This window comes from Cannabis sativa, chromosome 5 (assembly GCF_029168945.1).
Source record: "Cannabis sativa cultivar Pink pepper isolate KNU-18-1 chromosome 5, ASM2916894v1, whole genome shotgun sequence".
In the NCBI taxonomy this organism is placed as follows: domain Eukaryota; kingdom Viridiplantae; phylum Streptophyta; class Magnoliopsida; order Rosales; family Cannabaceae; genus Cannabis; species Cannabis sativa.
The window spans coordinates 1,681,280-1,691,684 of record NC_083605.1 but is presented as its reverse complement, the minus strand read 5'-3'; the positions used below and the strand labels follow the sequence as shown (position 1 = coordinate 1,691,684).

General features: G+C 30.2%; 1 protein-coding gene and 1 pseudogene across 1 annotated transcript; one reads left to right on the top strand and one right to left on the bottom strand.

The window, feature by feature from the left end:
• Positions 1-6,534: 6,534 nt before the first annotated feature.
• Positions 6,535-8,942, top strand: LOC133037739 (uncharacterized; annotated as a pseudogene).
• A 109-nt stretch (positions 8,943-9,051) lies between these two features.
• On the bottom strand, positions 9,052-10,399 carry LOC133037740 (cullin-associated NEDD8-dissociated protein 1-like). Its single transcript, XM_061115199.1, has 5 exons — positions 10,304-10,399; positions 10,052-10,220; positions 9,883-9,960; positions 9,661-9,799; positions 9,052-9,552 (listed from the first exon to the last, which is right to left on the bottom strand). The coding sequence occupies exons 3-5, from the start codon at positions 9,941-9,943 to the stop codon at positions 9,456-9,458; spliced, it is 297 nt and encodes a 98-aa protein (XP_060971182.1). The 5' UTR covers positions 9,944-9,960; positions 10,052-10,220; positions 10,304-10,399; the 3' UTR covers positions 9,052-9,455.
• Positions 10,400-10,405: the final 6 nt, after the last annotated feature.

The window sequence follows — 10,405 nt, the reverse complement described above, 5'->3', positions numbered from 1 at the left end:
AAATTAATATACCACCAATATAGCGAAAAATATATATATACTAAAAACTTAATTTAATATTCTACGTGTTTTTTTCTTTCCTTCATGATATATTAATGAACATGGAGACAATATTTCCTAGTGAAATATAACTATACCTCAAACTTAAACTAATATTCCATATTTTTTAATTTCCGTCTTTTCGTTCATTATGCATACCATTAAGCACATTAAAATAATATACTACAATCTTAAACTAATATACTACCTTTCAAATATTTTAAAATATATATATTACCTTTCGCTTTTTTTAAATATATCATCGGGCACATAAAAATGATATACTATTGTGCAAAATAACTATACCGAACACTTAATTATTCAAGTGTTATAATTGTAATTTTATCATCAAATTTTTAACTAAAAGGACATTTTGTTAATTTTTTAAAAAAAGGAACATTTATTAACTTAATTGTTAGCATTTTAGGCGTCATTTTGCATCTTGACCTCTTTATTTTATCGTAGAGTATAATTTTTTCAAAAATATCCCGTACTTTTTATTCTGTTTACTTTACCGTGTTAAGTTTCTTCTATTAATAAATGTTCATACCTGTTGGAAATTTTAAGGGGAATGTATACCCACCAAAACCCACCCCGATATGATATATGTATATATTTAAGTTTTAAAAATCAAAACTACTACAATTAAAATAACTTCATATTTTAGGGCTTTTTTATTGATTATAGTAACGAGACATTTCAAGGCTTATGAAAATATTTGCATGTTGATGCATATTAATAATCACACTTAACTCGCTTTAAAAAATGACACTTAACTATTTATTTTTCGATTGCCAATTTTGTATTAACTTCATTTACTATGCACACAATTATTTCACTCATGTTTATTTGCTTTTTAATGAATTTTTATGATTGTTTTTTTTTATAAGTTCTCTTTGAGGCATTATTTTTTTTTCAAAAATATATGTGTAATGGATACCCTCGATAGAAATCATTTCGTCGCTGGGTAATTCCCGCCCTCGCTCCCACTTTTAATTTAAACTGATATTAAAGCGAGTATGGGGGTGAATTTTAGGAAACGGTATAAGGGCCTGGGAGCAATCCCCGCACCCGCCCCGCCACGTTTACAACCCTACATGTAGCAATATCGACACAATTTTCTATGGTAGCACCTATTTATCTCTATTGGTATAAGATCTTTGTGTTTGCCAAATAAGCCATCCACATAAGAGCAAAGTCATCCTCCAAAATTTAACCATTGGAGATGTTCTAACGTGGAAGCATTACCACCCTAAAATAATATCACTACATAGTAATTAGACAAATCACTCCAAAACGAGATATTTTTATTATTATTTATATGGATAAATAATAGTATAAATACTTAAAGATTAAAGTTTATAAGCAAGATATACTCGACAATTTTTTTTAGCGTCATGTGTATCTTTAATATTTGTAAAAGTGTAATTTTGTTTCTAGCTTACTCAATACAAGCTCCCAGGTAGTGTCTTAAATGTAATTAGTACATGTAAAACTCATATTTTAAATTGATGACTCTAAACTAAAATACGTAATATCAATTACTTCTAAATCTAATAAATTCAAAACTAGTATTTATTGATGAAATTAGATGAAAATTATAGTATCTACTAACATTGGATACTTATAAAAAGTGATCCAAAAATTAGCATACAATGTAAAATTTTGCATTGAAATTAATGTTAGTGTTTTTATATTTATCATTATGTCATTTTTAATATTTTATTATTAAATTTTAGTTAACATTGTCATGACTTTTATTATTATTATTTTATTATTAAATTTTATATTGAGTGATCGTGGTGTGTAATACATTTTTATTTATTTTAAAATGATAAAATAAATTCCCGAGTATTAATTGATATTTTTATAAAATTATTGTAATATATTTTATAAATGAAAAATATTTGATTTTGATTCAATATATGTTTTTTCTTGTAGGAATTAAAGTGTATTTTTGTTAAAAATGGAAGAGGAAGGAGCAAAATTGAAAAGAAATGGAAGTTAAAAAAAATGACATTTTTGTTAAAGTCCAAAGCAATCCAACCCAAAAAGGTCAAGCCTACTCATCATAAATTTTGCCTCTTCCAAAGCATGTGACGCAACGATGATAAAGTCTATGTCATCATCAACCCTATTTCCTCTTCCACTCAACCTTCATCTAGATAAAGAAAACAAAATCACAATGATAAATGTTAAATAATATTAATTTTATTTTTGATTCAAACCTTAAATTTAATATTAATATTTATTTTATAATCCCAAAACTTGTATGTATTTACTTTTAGTCTTTTATGGCTCTATAAATAGGAGCTCATTTTAGTAATTTTTGGTGTGTAATTTGTGTTGTAGAAAAATTATAGCAAAATTCTCTTTCACTCTTCTTCATCTTTCTCTTTAGAAATTTTAGCGAGAATTAATTAAGATAACGGTCTAATCTTCCTCGGGAAGGTTAGGGATGATTCCATATGCAAAGTAAGGTTATTTTGTATTTTTGATTCACTTTTTGTTGTAATATTTATTTGAGTAATGCAAGTTCATATTATAATTTTATTTTTATAGTTTTTCTTTCCATCTATACTATCTATGCTATTATATACTCGTATATATATAGATTTAGTCATGCTCTTTTCTAGTATAGCTTTATTTAGTGATTATAGTAAGGGAAATTTACATCATTTACTAACTTTTTCAATAATCTTACAATTATACTGTGACACGCTCAAAATAACCTTTTTACTGTGTTTTTTTTTTTTTTTTAATTTGGCAAGATAACCGCCTTGATTCAAAGATATGGACATTAGTATAGGGTTTTCCATATATTATGTGGCTTATAGGTGTCTTTAAGTGAGGTTTAACCTCTTCATATTTTTTAAAATAATGGTGCTTTAAAAAGGGATGATTCGACAACTTTATTATTACTTAAATTTGAAATTGAAGACAACTCACCCATCACCCACGTGATTCCCATTCCCAAGTTTATAAATGTATTTTGTTTCCTTCTCTATCTCTTTTTTAAGTGGGTTGATGTTTATAGAAAAATTTCGAGATCGGTGTCAAGATAAAGCACCATCAACCAGTTAACTTTACATAAAACTTTTCTCTCCATTCTTCACTATTTCAAAAACTTACAAAGCTCATTCCTTTCATTCATTTGTTCATTTCTTCTTCTTCATCTTCTTTTTCTTTTCTTTTTATTTTTTTTTTAAATTTTTTGAAGTTCTTAGTTATGTTTTTTTTTGAAAATATAAGTAAAGTTAGTGTGGTTTTTTTTTTGTTCTAATTTTCCAGAAATTTCTTGCAAATATAGTGCATTTAGTATTTAGGATGTGCACGACATAGTTAATTTTTGATCATTTTTTTCTTTTATTGTTTTATTTGTTTTAGTATTGTTTTTACTATTGTTTTACTGTTGTTTTTCATGATTTATTTATTTGATGCCGATTTCACTGCCCTTGCTCCATCTCGCTGGAATTAATAAGTATTTTCTGGGTGTTCTCGTGTTGTTGTAATGGTTCTGTATGTGAGTGTGGAAGATGGAGGCTATAAATACATTTCTTCTTCGTTTTCTTTGGCTATTTTTGTGGTTTTTTTCTTTTGGTTCTCCTATAAATATATTTGACGAGCTCACTCACAAGAGAGTTTTGAGGTGTGTGTTTCTTTTATATTTTTCTAAGTAGTTATATTTGCTTCATTTGTTTTTGTGTTGTTTCAGTGTTGTTTTAGTAGTTTTTTTTATTATAATTTTCTAGGAATAGACTTGCAAATATAGTTGATTTTGCATCTGGTGTTGAGGTTGTGCAGCAGATTGTTTGTTTTTTTTAATCATTTTTTTCTTTTGTTTTGTTTGATTGTTTTAGTGTTGTTTTACCGTTGTTTTGCCTTGATTATTTATTGACGTCGATTTTACTGCTTTTGTTCAATCTTGTCGGAATTAATGGTTATTTTCCGGTTGTCTTGGTGTTGTTGTGGTGGTTATGTCTGTGATTGTCAAAGATGGAGGCCTCATACTTTTGTTTTGGTATTGACAGTATAAAAGAAAAAAAAAAAGGGAGGACAGTATAAATGTTAATTCTGCCGTGTGGCAGTAAAATTGAAAAGTATTACCCCAAATACAGTATTTTTGTAAAATGCCCTATAGTAATGGTAGTATTACTCTCCCTATGTGTCTAAGATTTAATAAAAGTAATATTAATGTTTATTTCATTCACTATTACCACCATCTCCATCTCTATCTCTTTGTCATTATCTTTACTAAAAATATATAGGATTAGTCATGCTCTTTCTATGTGTTACTATTTAGTAAAAATAATATTAATGTTTAGTTTTATGTTTAATCTTTTATTGCATTATTACTTGATGTATAATGTCATTTCTAGGTTCTACATAAGATTAAATTATTTCTTTTATTTTCAAGAATTTGTATACTCAAAATATAATGAACTTTAATATTATATTAATTGTGTTAACTTTGTGAATCAAAGGTACAAAATAGCTAAATAAGCATATGGATAATTCTTGAAGCCTTTCTCTCTTTGACTATTGATTACACTTTTATTTGATTTCTTTTAATATTTATTACCAAAACAAAAATCATTCAAACTCTTTTGGTTACTTATTTGTTAACTTTTTATTAACTTTTTGTGTTTATTTTTCTACTAACGCTTTTGTCCATAATTACCTCCTTGTGGAATCGACTGCCTGATTTATATTACAATCACCGCTAGTGGAAGTCACATTTGGGCGTTAAACATTGACCTTTGTATTATTATTTTTTATTTTTTTATATAAATTATTAAGTGAGTATTAAATAACATTTTAAATTTTACATCAAGATTTAAAATAATGCAATGGAGCATAATAGTATAACTCAACTTTTACATAATTAAGCATAAATAAAATATATATAAAAAAAATAATTTGTGGCATCAATACTTAAGTTTATTTTTTAACTGTTAAAATACTTAAGTTATATTTTTCGAAACGTTCATAGGTACCTAACCATTAAGTGTCAAGTCAATAGCCACGTAACAATCCCTAATTAGTCCAAATCATTAAATATTTATTTTTTTATTTAAAAATTAAATAAGAAAATAATACGTGGATAATAACTTGAGACTTAATAGTTGCATACATACAAAAGTTCTAAAAATATAACTTGAGTATTATTACTGTAAAAATTAAACTTAAGTATTTATTTGCAACCAAAAATTTTTGTAAGAGAGAGGACATTGATGTGTTGTCACGACGGGGAATCATTGGTTCTAAATGCAATCAAGGCAAATAGGCAACCATTCTTTAGAGAATGACCTGACTCGTTTGCGAGTTAAACTTATAACATGTTTGCTTTGGTGTAATCAAGATTGGAATGTAATAGAGATTACAATTAGAATGTTTGGTTGAGCCTTTAAATTTTTGTAATCTCTTTACATTGTAATGAGCATTACACGAGTTGCATGAATTCTCATTACATAGATATAACTCATGAATGAGGATTACAATTACCAATATATTACAAAAAGACTTGTATACCCTTCTCTCTCTCTTATCTCTTTACCAAATGTAGTTAACAATAAATAAAATGAGGACATTTTAGTCAATACATTAATTATTCAATTTTAGTTTTATACTAAACCAAATAAAAAAACTAATTACAATGTCCATTATAAAATAAGCCAAACATGGTAATCGTATTACATTTTATTACTATTCCTATTACTATTACAATTACATTTTAGTAAACTAAACGTCACTTTAAGTATTTACGTCGCAAATTACTTTATACAAAAATAAATAAATATTTTCTAATAATTTTTAGGAATTTTTTTCATTTTTACACTTTAAAACAGTTTTTTTTTTTTTTTTACATTTTTACGGAATTCCATACAACAACCCCTATAACTACTAAAAGATTAACCTAAATCGCTATAGCAATTCACATAAAAATCACCGGAGAAACTCCAACCGTAAATTTGAAAAAAAGAAAGGCTAATTAGGATTTTTGCCCCCTGAACTTTGACATGTACCAAAGCATGCCCCCTGAACTTTTAAAGTCGTTAAAAATGCCCCTTAAACTATGAGATTGTTGGATTTAAGGACTTTTGTCTAATTTCATTAAATTTTACTAGTTTAGTGATTGTTTATGTATCGAACCATGCTCCTCGGACTTTGATATCTACCAAATCATGCCACTCGAATTTTGACATACTAATTATGCCCTTAAATTTTCATCCATGTTAGACTTTTTTCCTAAATTTGGAAAAAGTCCTTAAATCCAATAATTTCAATAGTTCGGGGGACATTTTCAACGACCTTAAAATTTAAGGGAGCATCATTTGGTACATATCAAAGTTCAGAGGGCAAAAATTCTAATTAGCCAAAAAGAAATTAAAATATTGTATATGAGATAATTCTACTCAAATTTTTAATTATTTTTTTAAAAAATAAAATTGAGAGGAGAGAGAAAGAGAGGTTGTTGCTTGGGTGGGTGAAGGTATACCATAACAAAAAAAGAACTTATTAGAAACCTCTCTTCTTCTTCTTCTTCTTCAACTAGTTGTTGTGGCTCAGAAAGCCGTACAATCCTATACCCACCGCCATTGTTATGGCCTCAACAACTCTCCGATGGAATCCTCTACTTCCCCCAAAACTAAAAACCCACTTCCTCCTCCCCCGCACCACTCCCAACCACTTCAACTACTCCTCAAACTCACCTTCTAACTTCCTCGTCGTCCAAGCCTTCCGTCGCAACGATTTCGATGGCTTCGCTAAACGCATGGCCTCCGGAGAAGCCTGGAGAGACGCCTGGCGTACTGCCAATGATGGCTTTTGAGCGATTCCTCTTCGAAACTAAGAAAACCGCCGAACGCCTCGACCGTCGGTACGATGTCTCTCGCCGCCTGAGCTCCGTCGCTCAATCTGCGTATTCACGAGCCCGGGAAATTGATAGAGAACTCGAGATTGGATCGCGTTGGCGAGCTTTTTCAGTGGATTTTAGCAGAAACTTGCCTAGGGTTTGTGAATTTGTGAATTTTTTTTAAGAGTGATTAATTTCGTAAAGTTTTAATTTTTAATTCGTTGATTGGGCTTTGCTTTTGTCCGTACAGTACAGGAAGCAGTTGTCTGATTTTTTGGATACTCCATTAGGAAGGGGTTGTGCTGTAAGTTTCCATTAAAAACTTTACAACTGCCATGAATGATTATTGTGCTGATTTTTTAAAGTATTGGGGCTTATTATAGCAACATCTAATCACTGAATTGTGTTTATAAGAGTAAGATAATGTAATTATAATTTAGTGATACAAAGCTCAAAAAAATTATGCTTTTTTTGGTCTTGGGATGATTGAAATTCAGTGGAGTAATTGGACTTCTCTATAGTCAAAGAAATCTATGTTCTGGTTGTGTATATATGACCATTATTGCAAATTATAGCAACATTTTGATCACTGAATTGTGTGTATGATAAGTTTCCATTAAAAAACTTTACAACCGCTGTGAATTGTCTTTATAAGATAAGATAATCATCAATTTGGTGATTCAAAGTACAAAACTTACATGCTTTTGGTGTTGGGATGGGATAGAAATTTAGTAATTGGACTTCTCTATAGTCAAAATTCTATGTTCTGGTTGTTAGTTATGGCATAAATGAACTTGATGATTATTGCAAATTTTATAGCATCATTTATTCACTATATAAATTGTGTATGTGATAAGATTTTTACAATTTAGTAATGTAATGATCATAACTTTTCTGGGTTTTGTTTTGGGATTGTAGAAATTTAGTGTCAGGAGCTTTATGTATGTATATAATTGAACCATTTATAGTCAAAAATCAATGCTTTGGTTTTTAGTTATGCCAAATGAATATTGTAGAGTTACAAAGTGATAAACTTTTCTGGTTTTGGAAATTTTGTGCCAAGAGCTGTGTATGACAAATGATTATTGTGTTGAATTTTTTTTTGTATCGTAAACTTTACACTGCCATGAATGATTATTGTGCTGATTTTTTTTTAAGTATTGGGGATTATCATAGCAACATTTTATCATAATTTAGTGATACAAAGCTCAAAAAGTTTATGCTTTTGGTCTTGGCATGATTGAAATTTAGTGGAGTAATTGGACTTCTCTATAGTCAAAAATACATACACAGTGTCAAGAGCTGTGCATGTATAATTTGAACATTTTACAGTATAAAAATAAATGGTGGGGTTTTCAGTTATGGCAAATGAAATATGAATTGATGGCATTTTTGACGATTTTGCAGACAATTTTCTTCATTTGGTTCGCATTATCAGGATGGCTCTTCCGGTTTTTGATATTTGCAACATGGGTATTACCATTTGCTGGTCCTCTTCTCATTGGAACATTTGCCAATAGCCTTGTTATAAAGGTAATCATATCAATATGTATCCATTCTTAAACTTTGGATTTCTTCTCTTGATTCTTTAGTTTCATTTTAGTTTGAATTGTTACTAAGCAAATTGGCTTCATAAAGTGTAGTTGTACAAATTTCTTAATAAAATATTGCTTTACTTGTTGGACAGGGATCTTGCCCAGCTTGTAAGAGACAATTTGCTGGTTACAAGAATCAAGTGATACGTTGCACTAGCTGCGGAAACACAGTGTGGCAGCCCAAAAGTGGCGGCGGCGGCGGCGGGGGCAGTGGTGGCGGCGGTATTGGGGACTTCTTTTCGGGAAATAGCAGAGGCAACAACACATCATCAAAATCAGGACCTGAGATCATCGATGTAGAGTTTGAAGAGAAATGAATATCAACAGAGTTTACTTTGTAGTTGAAAAAAAGTAGTAGTAACTAATTCATTTTCCCTATATTTTTGCTCACATTTTTAGTTCGATGGTGTAAATTAGGTCTTATATTTTTATAATAAATATTTTGAAGAAAAGTTAATATTATAAATTTTGTACACAAGTAAAAAAATAAAAATTGATCTTTGGCTATGAAATTCAAAAATCTTTTGATCATTTAAATATTCTCAAGTACTTTCCAAAAAATTCTAAATTAAATAAACTATTTATAAATCCACAAGAAATACCTATCAACAAACAAACAAAACATTGTCTAGTCCAACTTTTGCAATGAAATGCAAACTCATATATTGCATTTTTCTTCAACCCAAACTATAAGTAAAGAGAGTTTGGGGATGTGGTTTGAAACTAACTATACAAGAGATTAGAATGGCCATGACTTCACTTTTCTATATAACCCTCAATTTTTAAACCTTTAAGCCGCTTTACAGGTGCATCAATCAACAACAAGCACTCACAGCGAAATGCCTTACGGTTCTCTAAATTCAAAAATAGGTGGTGTTTGGTAATAAAATTCCATCACTTTTTACAGTGAAACTCCTATGCAACAGCCAAGGGAAAGGGGGCTCGGGGAGTGTCTGTTTGCCGTCTCATTCATTTCGGATTGAATTGTACTTTTCGGAAAGGGTTGGTGACTTGGTTATTTCATTTGTTAGGTTCTTGAACCTAAGGCTGCAGTCTCCACCACTGCAGAATAACATGAATTTACATCATCAGAAGGGTTATTGGCATTTGATGGCATAGTAATAAATTAGCGGTGAATGCTTTTTAGACTAATTTCGGTTCGGGGCAAACCTTATTCGATTCAAGGAAGCAATAGCTCTAAGGGCGCTGCGAATCATGTCTTCATTACGGTCTACTTCTTGCTTGACAGCATCTTGTTTTGGCTTGAAATTAATGGTTTTTTGAAGAGGGTCCACCAAAGAGTCGAGAACTGAAATTGCAATGAATAGTATACGAGTCATAAATTTGCAGGATGCTGAATTGAAGAATTAACATGATCATCTAATTACCAACCTGCCAGAACCGCTGATGGGCATTTTTCTGAAAGCTTTGAAAGAATCAGATGGCAAGGCATTTTAACATCATAGTGATCTGCACAGAATGCCAGAAATTTGAATCAATTCAAGATCGTAGTAGTAATACGAAGACTAATAAAAACATATCTTTTATATTAAGTACTCACCATCAAGACCAGATCTAAGGTAAGGAACAATGAAAGATGATGGATTCACTTGATCTAGACAGCTGTCCAACAATGTGTCCACGCATTCAAAAGCAGCCTTTCTTAACTCAAGGCCATCATCCACAATGTGCTTAAATGGACCAAGATCAACTGTCCTTATCAATTCTTGCTGCACAGAGTTTTTAAGAACAAAAATATCAGAGTCGAACAATGTCCAGTAGACATGCCACAAATTACAGAACTTTAATTTACCTTAACAACTGTTTGATCATAGAGAAGTGGCAGCAACTCAGGGAGAAGCCCCTTGATAAGGTTTGGCTTATTGTGAGCAAATGTACTCAAAGCCAAAACAGC